Genomic DNA, 22,485 nt, shown 5'->3' on the forward strand with positions numbered 1-22,485 from the left:
GTCATTAAACATATCTCTACCTCGATCAACCATCCATTTTCATACCTCTTTTTTAAACCCAGAGTAACTTTTAACTTCCTTTAGAAAGGTTGGTAAGACGTTATATAATCGAGGTGCAAAAAACTTTGAAGATCTTTGTCCAACAGTTTTAGAGCATAAGCTAGGATAAAACGCCTTATGTCTAGTTTCATATTCATGGTCAACATATTCTATATATATATATATATTTTCCCCTGATAAATGAATTGTATAACATCTAGGCAGCATAGCTGACGTATATCCAGTAGATGCACCTGCTTCAAGAGAACGTTTGAAGAGAAAGATTTGTTTTTATTGTAAATAATTTTTATGAACCATTTTTGAACAGAATACAAGCTTTTTAAATAACATTCAGCCGCATTCACACCCCACCCTAGAATTCCATATGTCAAATGAGATTGTACAAGATACGAGTACAGGATTCTAAGCTGTTTGGCGTCCAAAAAACTTTTCAAATAATTAAATTTCGGCAACAATTCTCGCAGTTTCCAATTTGTAACCCCTAAATATTTTATAAAATCACATTCTGGTATTACATTATTATTGGTTATTTGTAATCGGTCCCAATCTGGTTTATTGTTTTTATAGAGAATGATATAAATAATTGGTTTTGTCGTAATTTAATATTAATTTGTTTTTGGCAAACCAGGTATTAATTGTCTGAAAGTCTTCCTCTGCTAATCTAAGTAAAGTATAATGCTATCCATGCATTCATGCATGGTAGATCAACAAAGGGTGCTAGGTTGAGGATCCTTGACAGTTCTGTTTGACGATTCATTTGAATTTGATTTGAAATTTTATGGATTTGTCACTCTTTATTGAGGTTATTTTATGTTATTTATTTTATTCTACTACTGATAGTTGTTTAAAGCTAGTAAATCTAGAAGGAAATTGTGGCAGAACTTAAATTAACAGTGACACTATTGCGATTTATCGAAAGAGACTGTAAAAGAGTGGTTGTGTAGCGGCGGGAGACCTCGGTCAAAAATCGAGGGAAATAATGGAATAACTTTTCACTAGTAAGTGACTATATAATATACATATACATACGTGTAGTAAACCGATCATTTATGAAATTCACTTAAAATTATCTTATTGTATATTTTTTCTTGCATTTTTGCTTACTTAACAAAGATTAGATGCCAAAGAATTTAGATACATCAATTTATCTGCTTCAGTAGAGTATCAGATGTTTGTGTTAATAATTATTATAACTACCAACATTTATTGACAACGTAAAATAAAACAACAAATTATTGAGTCTACCCCATGTCAACCCTACATCACATTTTTACATGTTTTGAATAAAACTAGAACTAGAATATGCTCCTTCCTTAATTTTTTCATTCAAAGCTCCTTCTATACACATTAACCTACTACTTTGAATGAAGTGTTTTGTTATAAAATAGCGAATTATTTTTTTTTTGTTTTACGTGAACTAGAACTAACAAAATGTTATATAATTTTACTTCTACAATGATTGGTGTGGAAAAAAATTGTGCTATGCAAATAATTTGGAAGAAAGTTATATTTATACTAATAAACAATTTGTGTAATTTCGTGTTGTAATTTTGCAGATATTCTAATTATTTTAATGTTATATTCACGATACATATAAACAATGTTTAAACAAAATTTATGTGTATCGTGGTTATATCTATAGTATGAATTTTCTAAAACAAATACAATAAATAAAAGTTCATAATAGTATGTCAACTTACTTGAGAATGCTTTTCGTGTGCCCGTTTGATCGCTACAAAAGGTCTTTCGTTCCTGTTCAGAGTGGAGTACGTAGATTTTAAGGTACTGTACTGGGAAGAACTGGGAGTGACGGCTCCGTTCCTTTGGTGCATGGTGTTGATGTGGAGCGGCACAGAAAAATCGTCATCATCATCGGCAAACGCCGTGGTATCACTGGTGTAACCATCTATAAATGAATATACAGATATAAGATTACTAATATATAGATATAATACAAATATAAAACTACATTGGAACCTGTAAGGTTGTGAGGTGTAAGGAAAGTTAAATTTCTAGGAGTTGTTTTTCAGGAATGTTTTGGATTTAGTAATCATTACAACTACCTTATTAATAAAGCAATTCTTGGTTTAGTTTGGAACATATATCTATAGTATGAAAACAGAATAGTATGAAATAACAGAATTTTGAGAAGGCCTTCGATTTGGTAGACCAGTGGAAGCTTCTAGAGACTAAGTGAGAGTCACATCGATCATCGATACTCCTCAATCATAAGATATATGATAATGCCACGATACATGTAGAAAGAAAAATATAATGAACTAATTATCATTTTATAATTACTGTTTTATTAATTTATTAACAGTGATCTGCAAGATAGATCTCTCTGATTTGAACAAAACTTTATATAAAGTCCTTATTTCTGTCTGTCAATGAGACTTACCTAATCTATGGCTGGCCGTTGGTCTGGTATGACGTGTTTGAACTTGTCTCAGTTCGGAAAACAACCTGGTCTCGTGAGGTTGCCGTTCTTCCCTCAAACGCATCTCTTTTCTTTCTTTGAGTTTTTGCTGTTGTCTTTGGAGCCATGTTAGGTTACCGTTGGTATATCTGCAAAAAATGATAGGTTGTTAATAAAATATTAATAAAGAATATAATTTCAGTATATCTATTTTTACAGAGATCCGGTATATAGTTAAATAATCGATTAAATTCAGTTCTTATGTAGAGCTGATACACCGGTCTTAACCTACATTTCGTTTGTCTCTGATGCAACAATGAGATAAGACCGAGGAACATATATCGCTCGCCTATCCCCTGTCATTAAATGATTACAGATTATACGCGATAGAAATCGACTGTATAATGAAAACAATAAACGTATTGTTATTGTTTAGCGATGTGAAAGTTAAGGCAATCGTATATATCTGATGACGCGCAATAAGGACTGATCGAGATCATCAATAATTGCATCTTGAAATTGATTCTAAATTTACTAAATCATCACAAAATAAGATACTTGTACATAAACAGATATTAAATCCAGTATGTATTTATGGTTTACAACTTTAGGGATATCCAAAATCTTAAGCCATTTTTTTTCCATTATACTGCTTAATGTGTAAGACCCATTGTTTTTATCTCTTTCTATGTCTGCGTCCAATTATTACCCTATACTTGTGCCCTGCACCAGCTTGTGTAGGTCCTTGATATATCAAGGACGAATACATATCCTTCATTTCTGCAGAACATTAGTATTTTGGTCGTAGCTTAGGTTCCTGTCTGTGTCTCCAGTGGATGGTTTGTTAGTTTATTTTCTCATAATCGTTAAATTTTACTGTAGTAAAGGTTATACAATTGGGTATTCCCAGTACTGGCTGTGGACCAAGATAAGTTTTCGATGATCCTTACCTTGCTAATTCGTTAGTTTTTTTCTTTGCCTAGGATGTGCGATATGTGTGGTTCGGCCTCTAAAGCAGAACGGTTCTGTTCCAGTTAGTGGAGTGTTCGCTCTTTTCTAGCTAGATCGTTTGCTTGTCCATTTCCTTCTATCCCTTGGTAGGCGGGCACCCAGAGTAGGAGGACTTTATTTTCTTTGCATAATTTGTTCAGCTTCTCTAGGCATTCTTTGACCAACTTCGAATTGATGGTTACTGAATTGATTGCTTTTAATGCTGCTTGACTATCGGATATGATGGCCACTTCCTGTTTTCAATAGTTCCTATCTAAGATAAATTGGACGCATCTTTCGATAGCGCAGATTTCTACCTGAAGGATACTTTTTCGGCCCTATCCCTAAATACTCCTATCCTTGTCCCTGCTTTGGGTTTGGAAGCACCAGTATACCACGTTATGGTATGGTCTTTTACCTGCTGAGCAAACGTTTCTCTCTTCCAATCCTTTTTATTGCTCAATACTATAGTGAGGTGTTTCTCAAAGTTGTACAATCTTGGTATGGCATCCACTGGGAGTTCTTGACAATTCTTCCGGTATTGTTTCCATCAATGACCATTCTAACCATTGTCGCATTGGTATATCTACCATTACTATGATTAACTACTTAAAAAAGTACTAAATTCTCCTTAAATATTGTGTTTCAACTAAGTCTTAAGCCTGGTTGACACTGAAAAGAAATACACCAAGTGATCTAGAATGTAGAATGTTTAGGAGGGGAATTAATCACCGCGACCTTACAGATCTCTTGTGTGACCCCCTTTCTTGAGTTATAACGAGTTATCACTCATCATACAGCCTCAGGGCTTTAACAAAAGCCAGTATCTGACACGGCTCTAAAGAGGCCAACTTTCCATCCTCGACATCAGCCGCATCAAAGTTCATGGTACGAACGGTCGTCGTCTTGAGGCTATCAGTGATAAGGTGTTCTGGTGTTTCCCCATTTTCGCCACAGAATATGCATTCGCCGTTGTTTCTCAGCTTCAGCCTACTGAGGTATTCGTTCAGGAGACAGTGTCCTGTTAGAAACCCCGTGACAATCCGAAGATTGTTTTTACTTAAATCAAGAAAAATCTTTGATCTTTGATTGAAAAGATCTTTGATTTTTCTCGGTCGTAAATTCTGAAAAACTTTTTCGATTTTTTAGATTTTTCGAACGTTCTAGTGTGATGTTATAATGAATCTGAAGAAAAAACGCGTAAATCGTTGCACCCAATAATATCTAAATAACTGTCTCCTTTTTATTCCAGGTTTTCCCATTAAAAAATCAAGAGGAGGTCTGATAGATTTCTTTCAAAATTCACCTGAGAATTCCTGCAGTCTTTATGTCGATATACATCTCACTCTGACCTAATTTCTGTTCTATATAAATCCCTCTATCTGTCGATTCCAAATAAGATTGGAGAGGCTGCGAGCAAACGAAAAGGAATAAAGGTAAAATGCAAGTTTACGATGGTGCATAAAGGTGAGTGGAGACAGATGCAGAACGTAAACTCTGCACGACGCGATGCACCTGGAGTTGTTGCAGACTTCTGGAATTAAATTTAGAAGCGGGAGCATATATTATATTAAGGCAGTGAAAACATTTCCCTCTGGAGGAAGATGTGCATAAAATATGATATTTACAGTATATGTTTATGAGCGACGAAATACAGTTTTACTTTTAATAATAATTAATACCTTTCAAAATGCCTTTACTATTTGAAGTAATTGAAGTTGTTGGGCATTTTGAAAAAGCATTTAAAAGATAAAATAAAACGCTGCTAAGACTATCAAAATGTTGATCTAATAACAATTTGACGTTTATACTATTACGTCAAAAGCAACTTTTTTCCAAAGCCTACCATGACTTCACTGAATCGTCGTTTATTGTTCACTGTTATTAATATCTTAATTATTAGATATTAATACATCTGGTATTATGGTATTCTGGTATATCGTCGGTTTTAAAATAAATTAACTGTTTCTATTTTATTTTTTGATTAGAATGGGCATAATCAAGAGGGCTACTGATACCGTGTTGTAAAAATAAGGTAATTAAAGGCTTATTTTTTGGTATTTATTGTAATTTTGCTAATATCTTCGGTTTGGAAGAAGATATCAACATGCGGTTTTCGCTGACTTTTTAAGCTTTTGCTACTCTTTACTATCAGCTAAAATTACATATACTATCGTATTTAATTTTTTTGAAAAAATGCGCTGTGCTTGTTAAATCGTAAGAAAGCGCCCCCTTGCGTCTACGTTCAAACCCTTATTATTATTATTATTATGGTGTAATATAGAATAAGAAATACTCTTTTAAACGAGCTCTCGTTTATTGGATTCTGATTATCCAGAGTCCGGAGTTATTAACATTTAAATAAAGATAGATCTAACCTTCCCCCACCACTTTATTTTGGCAGATAGGGGAAAATGGTTCTAACAAAAAAAATCCATAATTTACTGTTTGACCAGCGGATCTGAAGCTACGGAAGGAATGCGAGAAAAAAAAATCGATATTGCCACGTTTATCTATAAAATTGCAAAATTGCCAGACATGAACTATAAATTTAATATATTTTTATTATATATAATGTGTTTAGCATATATTCTGACGTATATTACTAAGGAATTTTAACGTAGTTCATATTGTTCGATATGTTTTATTTAATAACTTATTTCTTTCATTCTGTATAATCTGCTTATTATGAAAGTTGAAGATTTTTCAACGATATCATTGGCAAACCGGCATCGCCGCGCATGGCCGCCTATTCATCGAACATGATTGGCGAGAGTAATTACAGGATTTGTTACCACGCGGTTGCCATGGCTTTTACGCCTTTCCTATTCGCTTGCTTTATCCCCAACTTCACGGTCTCTTCTGAAAAGAGTAGGAATATTGAATACTATTGAAATATCCAGTGGCGGTGTCATTTTTTTGATCATTATTACTTTATTTCATTATTTTATACCGGTTATCCTAAACTTTATTCCTATATTTTTAGTATATTTGATAGTTAAGTTGTGTTTTATTGTTTTGTTATCTTGTTATAATGTTTTTCGTTCGTAGTTTTTAATTATTAATATCAAGTTTGATCGTATATTTGTGTTTTAAAACGAATAAATTTGTTAAGGGTAAGACGCTACATAGTCAGACAAGAGAAATAATAGCTAATTTATATAGGTAAGTTAATAATAACGTGGATGAAATCTCATTTGGTGTATTTCCTTGTGTTCATAATAGGGTTTGCGATGAAGAAGCTACAGAGAGTTCGCTTGAGTTGCCGCTTAAACGTAAACTTGAGCGGATATTTCTTTATACCGGAGTTAGCGTATCGGCTATAAAAAAATTCACACAGAAGATAAAAAAAAGGCTGAAAACTAACCCCGATAAAATGATATCCTCTCTGGAAAGAAACGACCACGTGAGACTGCTGTCGAAAAGCTCAACGACTTTTTCGAAGTGGTCAGGAATTTGATAAATAGATTTTATCTCGAATTCAAACTCGTCCCCACAATTAGAAAGCTTTTGCAAAAATTGCAGGAAGAATCGAATTTTCCTTTTGCAGGGAAACGCTTAGGGGGTTATTAAAATCAAATGAATTTTTTTGGCGTAAATGTTAAAATAACAGATAAATATTAATGGAGCGGCCCATTATATTGCAGAGAGAGATATAAATATATATACGCGAAATTCGAAAATATAGCCAAGTATTATCTATTTGGATGTAACATATGGGTAGACAATGACCTAACCTTTAAAAACTGCTGGCGGAGCGATACCATATCTGGTGTAATAGGCAATATCAGATCTACTGATGAGTAAAATTATGTTTTGTTTGCGCTTCCAAAGTTAACTATTTTCAAGATTTTTTTTTGCTGGAAATAGTTATATCTAAAATTATGTATTATAGAAAAAAATATAGTTAGTACAGATATATAAATAAATATACCTCAAGACTCAGTCTTGATCATCTGCTGATGGCAGACATGGTTAGCGAAACGTGCGTCCAGTGTAAAATTAAAAGTGTTTTGGTGTATTGTACTGATTTAGTGTTCTATTTTGCTGTGTAACACCAAAGGTTCCAACCCCCAGCTGTAATTATTTCTTCTATTATATTAACAACACAATAATAAAATGATTCAAAATATTTAAGGGAGCTTTAATAAAAGCTTTTAGTGTTTATCTGCTAACTCAACAGTAACGATTCAAACAGTATAAAGTTTTTTGAAAAAAAATATTAATCTGAGTATTATATTTATGATACACATTATTTTCATATAACACCGTACGCCCATGCCTATTTTATGAATGAAATTGGGCGTGTTTTGTTTACAACTGCGTTCCCCTACCGATACCCCGTAGCTACAGATCCGTTGGTCACACTATACTGAAGATTATGAAGCTATTATTTATAGTACAAATTATCTAGGCAAAATTCTGTAAAAATACTATTTTCTTATTTTCCATAACAGTTGCGCCCTCTAGCGGCCGTTTTACAAACTTGAAAATAATTTCCAGCAATTTCTTATAGTCCCTTTAGTTATAAATATTTTTTTCCGTAGGCCCTACGGCTAATACTTTCCGAGATACAGCCGAGAGCTATTCTTAGTGGGACACCCTGTACAGTGAAGTTTGTCTTGTACAATAAACTTGTGCAGCTGAGTACTGAATAAATTGCGGCAATAAGTAGTACCTATTTTATTACGTAATACAGTATATTATATGTAGATAATTACTAATATTCACAACCTAGCCCCTGATTTTAAGCCTGATCGATCATAATACTATCGAATTGAATCAAGTAAATAGGTAGATACCGAGACGACGCGACATCGCGATTAGGCAACCCACTCGCTTTTTTACTGTTTACTACTTCCCACTGCACTGGTACGATCCATTCCGTTTTCAGTTCGACAGACGCCCATCAAATTTCTATTTCTAGTTTTGCAACCGAGCTTGGCAACTGGTCTCAGTAGATTTGGTTTTTAGCGTGGGCGAGAAATCGAATTATATCGACCGACTACTCAAGGTTAAGTTTAAAGAATTTGGGTTTTCAGATATCGCCATCTTAAAATTATTGTATTTCATTTATTTACAATAATTGTAGATTGTACGGGAGGTACGGGATTGTCCCCCTTTCTTGAGTTATAACTCATCATACAGTCTCAGGGCTTTGAAAAAAAAACAGTATCTGAGACGGTTTTACAGATGTTAGTTCTCCATCTCCGATATCAGGCGTACCAAAGTTTATGGCATGAATGGTTATCATCTCGGTGCACTCAGTGATGAGATGTTTTGGTATTTCCCCCAGTGTTCGCAGAATCCACTGAGGTGTTCACTGATAAGACAGCATCCTTTTAAAAACCCCGTGATAATCCGAAAATTGTTCTTAATTAAATCAAGGAAAATCTTTGATTCTTCTAGGTCGTAAGGCCTGAGAAACTTCTTCGAGTGTCTTAGATCGTTGGAAGACTTCCATTCCAGGTTACGGATGGAGTATTCCAGGTTCTTGAGTTCCTCTTTAAGTTGGTTTAGAACGGGTCTGTTCCAGTTGGCGGAGTGTTCGCTTCTTTTCTAACTAGATTGTTTAATTTTTCATTACCTTCTATCCCTACCCAGAGTAGGAGTACTTTGTTTTTTTGCCTAATTGGTTCCGCTTCTCTAGGCATTCTTTGACAAACTTGGAATTGATGGTTACTGTCCTCACGATATACAAACAAGATGTAAAAAATGTCGGGTTGCCATTATTCATTAAAAAAGGTTTATTAACCGTAGATCTTCTTCTGTGTGTGCCTATCCGTTCCGGATGTTGGCGATAAGCAAAGTAATTCGAACTTTACTGGCTGCTGCTCTAAATAACCCTCCTGTAGACAGGGAAAACCAAATTCTGACGTTTTTCAACCAGGAGATTCTGCGCTTTCCAGGTCCTCTTTTGCCTAAGTTCTTGGATTGTTAACTGAAGTAGACCATATCTATTTTGGTTCCTCATTATGTGTCCCAGATATTCTAATTTTCTTTGTTTGATAATGTCGAGGATAATGTCCACTATTTCGTTCTTCTTTTGAAGTATTTCCAACACGGTTTGTTGGATACGATAACCATAGATAAAGGAATTTTATTAACAAAGATTGTAGTATATATGAGGCGTCAAGTTGCAAAACCCGCCTTATACATTTAAAAAAAATGGCCTAATGATATATTAATAGTGGATCCTGAAATTTACATAAACATAGTCCCAAACTGCAGCAGAAGTCGTCCATTCCAATATAAAATTCACTACAAATTACGTTACTGCAGCAAAATCCGTCTTATCCACTTATATTTGCATTTTATTGTCACTATTGTTGTAAACCATTTTTATAAGCTTTTTACACAAGTATACCATTACTACTGACGTCTTATCCATTTCAAATCCTTACCCAATTTTAATAAAATAGCATATCTAATAAATCAAGTTCCAAATATTTTGCTAAAGCAAATCCCGCAATATGCATCGTACTGCAACAAAACCCGCCTCATCCGAATTATTTTTGTGTTTTTTTCTCTTTAAAAATTGAATATTAAATTTTATTTCTAGAAAAACGAGATACAAAACAAGGCTTCCAATCAATGGACCCGTTTTTTTGTAAAATAACGCTTCAAGCATTTTCCAGAAAAAGTTTTTGTATATTATCTCCAAACAATATTTTTGGGGTAAGAGAGGTTTTGCAACTTGACGCCTCGTATGTTACAGTAAATGTCCGAAATCAGTGAATGTTTACAATTACTAGTAGGTAAAAGCCAACATTCAGTGAACACTACGCCAGTAAATGTTCAACAATTAATTTTAAAACCAACTTTTACTTGTATATTGAATCCCAGCATTTACTGGAGCTTATTAACCAATGCTAAAATTCAAATTTGCTTTGTTTTTTGATCATTTTCTAGCAGCTGCCCGTAACTACAGTGCAACCTTTTGAATCGGAACACAGGTTGATCGGAAGACTCAATTATCGGAACGGCATTATAGTGTGAATCGGATCTTACTCTTCGACTCCCAAAGCCATCAATACAAACGTCCAACGCTTAAAAACAAAAAGCTTTTAATTTAGACATAAAAGCCCTATAAAACCAAGTGTCTCCGGACGAAACCTGTTTCTTAACATCAATTTTATATTTACGAGCTAAATAAATAGTCTTGGAGAATTTACTTGGGATAAGGCTCGCATTCAGTTTGATTGTCGATAATAAAATGACAGATTCGCTTCAAAGAAAAACGATAATGGTCTTCTTGTCGAAGAAGATTAGTCTGGCCACAGCCATTTGTAATGGTGTAATTACTATTTATTTACTAGATCCTGAACAAAAAAGAACAATGAGGATTTTTAAAATTACTATAGATGGTTTTGTTAAAATCACATTTTAACTAGGGTATAGCCATAGACTTAAAATAAAATATAGACTGAGCATCTCATTCATAAATAGCTGGAACATGCGGTCAGACACTGTCTTGTTATTGTTGTGTTATTGTTTTAGGTTATAACGAGTGCGACACGAGCGATAGATAGGTTGTCTCTGTCGTAACGGTCGTTCCCTGACGACTCTGCCGAGAAACACAACACTGTCTTTCGTTTCTCAAGTACACCTGAACTCTCCGTATCATAGCCGGGTAATTTTTTTTATTTTAATGAAGCTATAATTAAATTAAAAATATATCGTATTTAAACTTTTTTATATTTTATTAAGATTTAGGACAGGTTGTTTAAATAAAAGTTTAGAAAAAACAATTTAGAGTCCAAAAAGGATAAAAATAATAAAATACACGTTATAGAAGAAATTTTATAATCGAAATTAGGTAATTTTTGATATTAATAATAAATTATTAATTTTAGTCAAACATTTACAACCCCTAATATTAATCAAAACAGGATCTATTCCACAGATATAATAGAATCGGCGACAGGGAGAGAAAAAAAATATGATTGTTGTAATTTTTTTTCTGGTTAAGTGATGTCTTATTATGTAAATTAGAGAAAACATAAATCTGTTCCATTAAAGCAAGGAAGGTGATAGAAAGTGGATAAAATAAAAACTACATTTATTTAACTCGGTACTGTCTTTATTATATCGGGTGCGTCTCAAAAGTGGCTCATCTCCATATTTTTTTTATATTTTCAAATAAAAAAACAAGATTTAGTATGTTAGTATTTGAAATAAATTAGGATTGATTGACGCATTCAATTGTTTTTGGTCACTTCCTGTTTCACCGGAAATGACTATAACTTTTAATTTTTAAACGGCACCCTCGGTATATTTCTACTTTATTCGATAGAAAATGACACTCTGAATAGAATGACATATCATATGTCAACTTTTGACATTTTCGCATTTGGTTTAATTGTAATTGTAACACGCGGTTCATAACGACAATTTGACTCAAAATATCAAGTCTGTGGTATCAATATATTCATAAAAAAATGCTTTTTCCAAATATGCTAATGAGTCACCCTTGTTCCATTTGAAAAAATTGACATATGTATGATTAAAAATACGATTTGTACATCTTTTAACCGGCCTAGACAAGACACGAAACCTATTAGACGATCAAAACTATTTTTCCAAGGCTCCTTGATTAAAACTTGTGATTGAAAAAAACTGGATTGAAATTTAAAATAGGATATGTTTTTAAGCGACAATGTCAAAAGTTGACATATGATATGTCATTCTATTCAGAGTGTCATTTTTTATCGAATAAAGTAGCAATATACCGAGGGTGCCTTTAAAAATCAAAAGATGTAATCATTTCGGTGAAACAGGAAGAGACCAAAAACAATTGAATTCGTCAATAAATCCTAATTTATGTCATATACCTACTAACATACAAATCTGTTTTTTTTATCTGAAAAAATTAAAAAAGTTATAGGGTTGAGCCACTTTTGAGACGACCCGGTATATTAAAAAATATTGTTTCATAATGTAATATCATTTTAAAATTCTTGTATGTTATTTTAGATTCTGAAGATAATTTTAGAATAAACCGGAATATATTTTTAATAAAAACATTATTAATTATTAACAGGGTTATAATTATGATTTTGTTACAATGTAAGTAAGTAAATAATGTAATGTAAAAGAAAAAATTCAGATTTTACATTTTACTAAAATATTATCTAAATAAGCGCCTTTCTACAACAACGCCACTGACTGCCAATGGGTAAATTGAGAGTTGCCTACCGGTCCAAAGTCGTTTCAAGACTTAAATGGATTATTTAAGTCAAATTTCTTGCAAATTTGGCACTGGCGAACCATATTTTATAGTTCCTGAACAGAAAAAGTCAATAAAATAAACACTTAAGGACTACAAGCTAAGAGAATGCGTTAATACAGCCGGGGAGATAGCGGCAACAAAGCTTTACCGCACACGTGCGAACGTACTACAAGGTAATAAATGAATGAATAGGCTCCCTCGCCTCTAATCGGTGTTGTCATATTGTAAAGAACTTATCCTTATTAAACAGTATCCGACTTATAATTTAGTAGTATAAGGACTATTTAATACATCTATGGAATATTAAAACCTACTTTATTAAACTGTAGTATTAATATCTCAATATATGTGTATAACAAGAAACGGGAAACGATAATGCAATTTTATCATCGTGTATAAAACAATATTCTTTTCCATGGCGAGTTACGTTTTAAAAAATATTCAGAATACGAGTAGAAAAATATTGTGCTGGGTTGGCGTTGGTTTCTATGCAATTTGACAAATAAATAAAGCTGTCTCTTTAGTTGTCAGTTTTGAGTCAATATTTTTTAACTCTCTTTCGTGTCGATTGCTGATTGAATTGGAGCCAGAAATGGCTCAAAACGAAATAAGTAAATTACCAACAGACAGATATTCAGGCTGAGGCGACAAACGCCATATCCAAACCACTTTCATTTAAATCCCGAATAACTTATGAAAAGGAATACAAATTTTGAAAAATGGAAGCAATTAAAAAACGTGCTATAGAAGACATAAAGTTTTTAACCTATCCTCGCTGTTAAAGTATCATTTAATCTACCCTTGCGGTTAAAGACAATTTTAACAGTTGCCATGGAAAAAATATAGTCTGGTAGTAAATTTTAACTTCTTTAAATTTTGTTAACTTAAACCAGAGTTATCCTTATTTATCACCGCGACTTTATAGATCTATTGTGTGGTCCCCTTTCTTGAGTTATAGCGGATTATAACTCATCATATAGTCTCAACGCTTTGACAAAAGCTAGTATCTGAGACGGCTCCACAGAGGCCAGCTCTCCGTCTTTGACATCAGCCGTACCAAAGTTTATGGCACGAACGGTTGTCGTCTCGGCGCACTTAGTGATAAAGTGTACCACTGATTATAACAGAAATAAATAAAATACATCTTCACGTATACATTTTTGAGAAAAATCCCGTTTTCTGATTAGCCCTCAAAGAAGCGCTCCCTAGCGGACATTTTTGGAATTTGAAAATAATTTCCAACGATTCCTTTTGGCCGCTTTACTTATTAGAATGTTTTCCCAAAGTTATACGATAAGCCGGGGTCCATTCTTAGTTGACCACCCGGTACATCAATTTCCTGACAATTTCATGAAGTTTCAAGAAATTTTTACAAAAGCGTTTGTTTCTCGAAACAAAACATTTCAACTTGCTATTTGTTAAACAACCTACACAAGACCTAGAACACACGATTGTTTATTTGTAATGTACAAAAAATGCATTGAAGTATCCGAACATCAATTAAAATTTCAAATAGGCTATAAATCAAACGATTAAGGAGATTACAAGCACGAGGCGTAAAATTAAAAAAAATACACGTAACGTAGTCTATAAACTTAATAGATCCCAGCAGGGATGGGTAAAAACACAAGCAATATGAACAATAATTTTATTGTGAATTTGTTCCAGTATATATTTCATAATATTATGTCTAACTAATAGAAGCCCTAAGGAAACAAGGTATAGACAGGCCTTATATAGAAACTCTCGCTAATATATACAAAGAAGTCAAAGCAAGAATAATGATATATAAAACAACCCTAGAGTTCCCAACTGGTAAAGGAGTACGACAGAGAGACGCGATATCGCCAAAACTGTTATCCCCAAAACTGCAACACTAGAAGAAATCTTCTGGCAACTGGACTGGACCAAGAAAGGATAAAAATAGATGGAGAATATTTTAACCATCTAAGATTCGCTGATGACATAGTCCTAATTGCCAATAGTCCTGAAGAGCTACAAGCACAAATTAATGAACTAAATAAAGCCAACAATAAAGTGGGTCATAAAATGAATTTAGCAAAAACTAAAGTAATGTATAACGAACTAGTGGAAAGAAAAGACATTTTAATAAATAACACCTAACCTAACCAAACCAAACACTGGAAATAGTAGAAGAATATATATATTTGAAGAGAAGAACAGAAATCAACAAAAAATTAAGTTAGCATGGAGCACTTATGGAAGAAACTCAATCATATTCAAATCTAGAATGTCCCTATATCTAAAGAAGAAAACATTCGATCAATGTGTACTACCAGTCATGACCTATGCATGCGAAACTTGGACACTTAAAACGGACATCATAAGGAAACTACAGGTTGCACAAAGCTCAATGGAACGAAATATGCTGGAAATAACCAAGATACCGTAAAAGAATAGAGTGGATACGACAAAAGACCCAGGCAACAGATGTCATCCACAGAGTCAAATCCCTCAAATGACAATGGGCAGGACACTTGGCAAGAAGAACGGACAACCGATGGGCCACAACAATTACAGCATGGTACTTACGAGAAATTAAGAGACCTAGAAGAAGACCGAACCTGAGATGGGATCATGGTATTAGGATATTAATATATTAAATAACTTGGGCTCGCATAGCCAACAATAGGCAACAATGGGCCCAACTACAAAGAGAGTATCTAAATATGTGAGGGAGACTACACCATAATTAGAAATGGTTGAATAAGCTGAACATGATGATGATGATGATGATGTCTAACAATAGAATGCATCAAAATGACAACTGCCTGTTATTTTCATTCATTCTTTTGTCATTTTTTGAATGCATGCAAAAAGCAAACAAACCGTTTGACTTAAGGTACGTTGGCATTGTTACCTGTTCAGTTTTAATTTAAAACTAGATTCAATTTTTCTTAAAAATCGGCTTGTCCAAATTTGGCATGTATATTCAGCATACGCAAACCTTTAAATAAAATAATTACTGCTTCACTGTAAATTCAACAGGGTAGCCAATATTTAGATAAAAATTTGCATGGAATGTTTCTAACGACGATGTACTACCCGATACCTATTGTTTAGTAAAGTTCAAACAAAAAAATTAGAAATTTTACTCCCAAATTGTATTTAATTGTAGCTCAAGTAAAACATACCGTTTTTTCGTCTACACACAGGGTACATACATTAACTTTACTAGTTACGTTTTGACTGAATAGATAAAACTGGCAGGTAAAACGTTAAGTGTAGATGGGGCTTTAAGTAAAATCGAATCAAATTAAACATCAAACTAAATACCTATACAGGGTGGTCCGAAATGTATTCCGGAAACTTCCGGATAAAAATGTGCAAAAAAGTCCGTATGAATGTATGTCCTAAAATGTTTGGTTCGGAGGTTCGGAAATACAGGGTGCAGAACTTTCATTTTTATTTAGATTTTTTCCAAATAAAAATATAAAGTAACGCCAATATTTAGATGAAAATTGGTATCTGGGTGTTTTTTACATGAAAAATTTGATTTTGATGTTAATATGACTCCTATTTGTAGGGGGCGCCACCTACATATTATGTGTTAACTGTTTTGAAGAATAATAAATTTTCGTCCGTACTTGTATAAAACTACTGAGTAAAAAAATATACATTTCCGTGACTTTTTACGCAAAAATGTCTCTTGGTAAAAATCGCTACGAGCAACCGTTCTCAAGATATTAAAAATGGAAATAGTCAATACATGTTTGTTCATTATTGACAAAAAATGAACACATAACTATTTACAGAACGTACGTTCAGTAGATAGTTATTTGACTGAAATATAAATTTGGAAAATTTTCATTTTTCTAAATTAATCATAATTTTTTCTGCGAAAAAATGATGATAAAACAGTTTTTATTGAACTTTTGGCACAAAAACATTTCAAATTTATGAATTCAGTCTAATAACTGTTAGTCAACATGTTTAATTTATGTCAATGATGATAGGTCTTGATAATTTCGATTCCAAAAGAACCATTACTTGTAGCGATTTTTACTAAGAGACATTTTTTACGTAAAAAACGTCGTAAATTTATATTTTTTTACTGACTAATTTTATACAGGTACGGACGAAAAGTTATTACTCTTCAAACCAGTTAAAAAATAAGTAGGTGGCGCTCTCTACAAGTAGGAGTCATATTGACACCAAAATTAAATTTCTTATGTCAAAACACTCCCAGATACCAATTTTCATCCAAATATTGACGATACTTCATAAATTATTTCGAAAAAATCGAAATAAATATGAAACTTGTACACCCTGTATCTCCGAAACTAAGCATTTTAAGACATACATTTATAAGAACTTTTTTACCTATTTTTATCTGCAGAATACGCTAATGAAGTTTCCGTGATACAGTTCGGACCACCCTGTATATTAGAAGGTCTTTTGATTCGTTTAAAAAATAATACTGCATAAATTCGTTGGCAAAAAATATCACGACCAAATTTGGCAACCGCCTTATTCTAACAATAATAATTAATCTTACTGTCCTTTTATAAATTAAAATACAAAAGCTTCGTTCAGAACCAAGAGTTCGAGGCCGTTTAAGTAGATGGGAATAAGACATTTCTTTACGAACTAAGAACACCGAGAGGAAATAGTGTTTTTTCACTGCGTTTCCAAGAAGTAAAGTGGTTAAATATGGCCAGACTTCATTAAAGTTATGGCGAATCGAACGGGTAATTACGAGAAAACATCATTAAACACGAGCTTGTCCTCGATGTCCTCTACTATGGACAGTTCAATACGTATTTTGCCTTTATTTAAAATACCTTTATATTTCCAAGTAATATTTTACGTGATTTCCTCACTAAGAACTACTTCAAGTTCTAGAATTGTAATCAAGGGGGAAATGTCTCCATATTTTTATGAAATTTTCATACTATAAAAACAACAAAGATGGCATTTGAATTGTTGGTATATCACTAACCAATATTGTTATCAATATTGGTTAGTGATAGTTTGTTTCTGTTTTATTCTGAGAACATTAAAAAAAATAATTATGTTAAATACCTCCCCTCCATTTGAATAAACATATTCGATATTTTCAATGAATTATTTCCTGTTACTATTAATTGTTTTTACGTTTTTTAACGTTTCAATTGATTTGTTTGAATTTGTTGTGCTTTTCAGAGCTTATTTTATGTTACTTATTATTTATACTACAATTGTTTTACAGTCTGTTTTCGATTTTAGTATTTTTTGTAATTTTTTTCTAATCTAACATTTTTCATTTTCAATTTTCATTCCGATTCTTTTTTTTCCAAGTTTTATTTGTCTCGTCTTTATTCAATTATTTTGAACAGGAAAATATAATGGCGAGTCCTTTTTGTCGTTAAACTGCATGAGAGGCATAAAAATTGATATTGCTGCTTAATTTTTTGCGGCTTTTAAACTTCGCTCAATATGAGTTTACAGACTGTAAGTGGAATCACACAATTGCAGACTAATGTTAGCCAATTAGAACATTACGTGTTTCATTCAGAAAACTTGCTAATAACTTCACTAAAATGGAATTCATTTGTGTAATAATCATAACCAAGTAATAATGTATTCACCCCTCTAACTTTTTTATTTTTTCAGATAAAAAACGAGATTTTGTATGTTAGTATATGACATAAATTAGGATTGATTGACGTATTCAATTGTTTCCGGTCACTTCATGTTTCACCGGAAATGACTACAACTTTTGATTTTTAAATGGCACCCTCGGTATTTTGTTACTTTATTCGATAGAAAATGACCCTCAGAATAGAATAACATATCATATGTCAACTTTTGACATTTTCAAATATAGTTTATTTGAAATTGCAACACGCGGTTCATAACGACAATTTGACTCGAAATACCAAGTGTGTTGTATCAAATTATTCTTAAAAAAATGCTTTTTCTAAATATACTAATGAGCCACACTCGTTCTACTTGAAAAATTGAGATATGATAAAAAATACGATTTGAGCATCTTTTAACCGACCAGGACAAGACACTAAAACATTAGACATCAAATCTATTTTTCCAAGGCTCCTAGATTAAAAGTTAGTGTTTTTAACATAGCCATGGCACTCTAGATTGGAAATTACAAAAGTTGACATATGATATGTCAACTTCTGATATGATACGTCATTTTATATCGAATAAACTAAAAAAATACCGAGGGTACCTTTTAAAAATCAAAAGTTGTAGTCATTTCCGGTGAAACAGGAAGTGGCGGAAAACAATTAATTGAATACGTCGATCAATTTATGTCATATATTAACACACCAAATCTTGTTCTGTTATCTAAAAAAATAAAAAAGCTATAGCGGTGAGCCCCTTTTGAGACGCACCCGGTATAACAAATATTTGTATATGATCGTGTCGAAAATTGAAAGAAGAAAAAAATCGGTGAGAAAATTTTGATTTTGAGACTTGTCAAAAGTCAAAGTAAAAAAGTAGACGTAGCAACATTGTGACGTGCAGTCGTCAAATAATTTGGTGATGTATGTACACAACAACTTTTATTGATTTTTCTACAGTATTCCATTAATAGCTAAAATTAATATGTTTGATTGAAGTAAACACACATAGTTGCACATGTCCCGACCTACGCTTGTTTATGCGTACCAAAGTCTTACCACACCGAGCATGAAGACAGAAAGAAGTCGGCCTAATCGAAGGTGACGTAGCCGACGTATACTACACGTTGCCTTATTCGTCCCTGATCGTGACCATAAAAAGCCATGCGAGAAATTTGTTTTTTAAGGACGCGGACAGAGCGGAGGTAAGATACGATGCGTTCGGATTTGCAGGTGATTGTTTCGAGATTTTGATATGTTTATATCGCTTGACCATCGTGAGAAACTCTTGACTGCTTTATTTAATAAAAGTAATGGTAATTTTTATCTAAGAGTTTAAATGGTATGCAACTTTGATTAGTATAACGTACATACATAAATCCATACATACTGCCATTACTCGCTGACGAGTATTCGACACACATCAGAAGATGGTCACGCAAGGCGTTTTCTTTCATGAGCTTTTCTGTGACTGAAAAGCCCGATACGTGATGTTAACTGCCTACCGCACACCGGACATTCAAAAATATCATTGCTTTTTGGTTGTCGCTGTTAACTGAGTTTACAATTCTTCTCCATTGAGTTCTATTGTGAGCTGCTTCTTCCCACTCATTCTGCATGTTAATCTCCTTTAAGTTTTCGTGGAAAATGTCCTTGTACGTTTTCAGTTGTCCACCCGGCCTCCTCTTACCGTCTACAAGCTCACCGAAAAGCAGAGATTTTGGTATGAGGTTTTCTTGCATTCTGCATATGTGACCAGCTCATCTTAAGCGGGATTTTGTAACCATGAATATCTTTATATAATAGTATACTAAGTATCACGTAGGTGACCTCTCGCATGCACTGCTTCTGGACATTGTCAAAATTAGCCATTGTATCCTTCTGTGCAGCTCCAAAAGCATTCGCTAGAACAAATGGGTAGCCAACAAATTTCTACAATGGTGGAGAAATTTACAAGGGCAGGGAGAGGTGAAAAAGTTCATAAATTCATTCGCCAAAATTTACGACAAACCTGACAAGCAAAGGCAGGAAGACTGTCAAAGCTGTAGTGGGTCCACTAACAGGGCATTGTAAGCTTTACAGGCATCTAAAGCTGGGATCGATGCACGAAACCACTTGCAGATCTTGTCAATCTGAAGAAGAAACGACAGAATACGTTTTATGTCGGTGAAAGAGACTAGAAAATGTGCGATTCTTTGTACTAGGCAATGATAGGCCATTGGCAAACAGCTACATGGAGGGTTCATTCTCCAAGTTGGCTAGATTTTTTGATAGGTTTGGAGAATGTAACCTAAGGATCAAAAGATGATCAAAATAAATATGAAAAGTTCGTAATGGAACAGACCGATAGCCATCTCAAAAATCTATCTATTTATCTATCTATGAGTTTTGTATACGAAATATGTCAATTAAAAACATTGACAAAATCCACTACTACAAGTAAATGTTAAAATGGGGATATCTCAAACAATGCAGGATTTGTGTATGTATATGAAACTTATATACAATGTTGCTTTTATTTTTGATGCCGAATTAATAAAATGAAATGGATGATAAACAAAAATGGATGCTTTAGTTTCGTCTGCTTTCTCTAATTTTTTGGATGTTGTCATATTCATATTCCAACAAATATGATTTTAATAAAAATTAGAATAAGTTACTTACGATTCGTGAAATTCTGGCGATTTGGTGTTATTCCTGAACTGACCAGGTGGTGACAGACTTTCCGAATCAGAATATGGACTGGTAGCGGTTGAACTGGACTTGAAAGTGACCTTTTCCGGGCTTCTTCTCAAGGTACCTTCGGTAAAACTCCTCTTTAACGGATCATACCTGCAAATAAGTATATTTACTTCGCTAATATTTCTTTTTCATTGATTTGTTCTGGTATAATGAAATTGGAATAGCGCCAATTTCTTAATTTTGGGATTTTACAATATTATAGTAGGTCATCTACCTGGTCCCTACAAAATGTATAAACCTTTGGTATAAACTCTGCAGGGTAATAAGCTGTTAATTACAAAAAAATGACAAAAATCGGCAAACTATAACAAAATATATTGACTTTTTAAAATACATAAAAATATTAATGTAAATACTCTTTGTTTTAAACTAATACAATTTTTTTGGTATTGAAACATATTCTATAATATTAATACACATTCTTAAGAAAAAAATAAAATTTGACTTTACCTTTTCCTCACATCCTTATAATACTCCTCTCTGAACTCCCTCTTGATTGGTTGAGCGTTTAGAGCGCTCTGAGTGAAGATGTTGTCTATTTCATCTCTATCCTGAAGCTTCCTGTGTGGCGTTGGAGAGTACGAATACTTCCCCAAAGTGGAGTATTGAGGCTGGTACCTTGCCGACGGATCGTTTTCGAAGTTTGGTACGGGTTTCGATGATGGGTACACACCAGTTTGAACCTGCAACAAACATAACAATAATTGTTAATAAAATGTTTGTTATATATTTAACTAGCTGTTTTTATGATTCCTATATTTTTTTGGTTTAAGGTTCAGAAGTGAACTGGATCAAGTCCTAGAAGATAATTATGAAGAAAATGAGAGTTAAAGTTTTTTAATGTTACTTAATTAAAATAAAACAAGCTGGAGAAGAAAACTTGACACAATGCTTTATTATATTTTAAATTGTATAATTGCAAACTAAAGTAACTCAAAATACAACTGTGGTCATTTTTAAGAATGTTTGTATATATTTTTTTGGGCTTGGACCATTTTATCTCTGAAAATATTTGAAATTTGAGATATAAATTGTTTCATCGGTACATTCTTCCTCGTCACTTGGGGATTTATGTTGACTTCCCATTGTCTATTAATAGTGTTTTCTTCGATTTATATAAACATTTTGGTATATAGGCGGGATAAAGGGAAGAAGATCTTTCATGTGTTGCCTTTTAGAGTGTGTTACGTTAGGTCTATACGAAATGATAAGATTTTTCTTCCTCGTGCAGTTTTATTCAGATCAACAACATTTCACATATCTAACTATTTGTAAGAAAAACAGTCTAATTTATTGATATAGTAATAGTAAAAATGATGATAAAGCAAAATATACTGTCAGAATCGATAGAATCAGACCTTTCAGATGGCTGATAATCTCATTCACTTGGTGCAAATGGTTCAGACTTGTTTCATTGTCGTCCATTTGATAAAAAAAAATAGCTCTAAGCACGT

General features: G+C 33.2%; 1 protein-coding gene across 11 annotated transcripts in view; it reads right to left on the bottom strand.

The window, feature by feature from the left end:
- Window positions 1–22,485, bottom strand: part of LOC115880989 (tensin-1-like) — a 458,204-nt gene that overhangs the window by 14,118 nt on the left and 421,601 nt on the right. For all 11 annotated transcript variants that reach the window (XM_030898374.1, XM_030898353.1, XM_030898341.1 and 8 more), the window contains 4 exons: window positions 21,482–21,714; window positions 20,954–21,121; window positions 2,462–2,628; window positions 1,761–1,966 (listed from right to left, as the gene is read on the bottom strand). In XM_030898374.1, coding sequence (XP_030754234.1) covers window positions 1,761–1,966; window positions 2,462–2,628; window positions 20,954–21,121; window positions 21,482–21,714 — 774 coding nt within the window. The remainder of the gene's footprint in view (window positions 1–1,760; window positions 1,967–2,461; window positions 2,629–20,953; window positions 21,122–21,481; window positions 21,715–22,485) is intronic.

This window comes from Sitophilus oryzae, unplaced genomic scaffold (assembly GCF_002938485.1).
Source record: "Sitophilus oryzae breed Bouriz unplaced genomic scaffold, Soryzae_2.0 scaffold_1107_pilon_pilon, whole genome shotgun sequence".
NCBI classification, from domain to species: Eukaryota; Metazoa; Arthropoda; class Insecta; order Coleoptera; family Curculionidae; genus Sitophilus; species Sitophilus oryzae.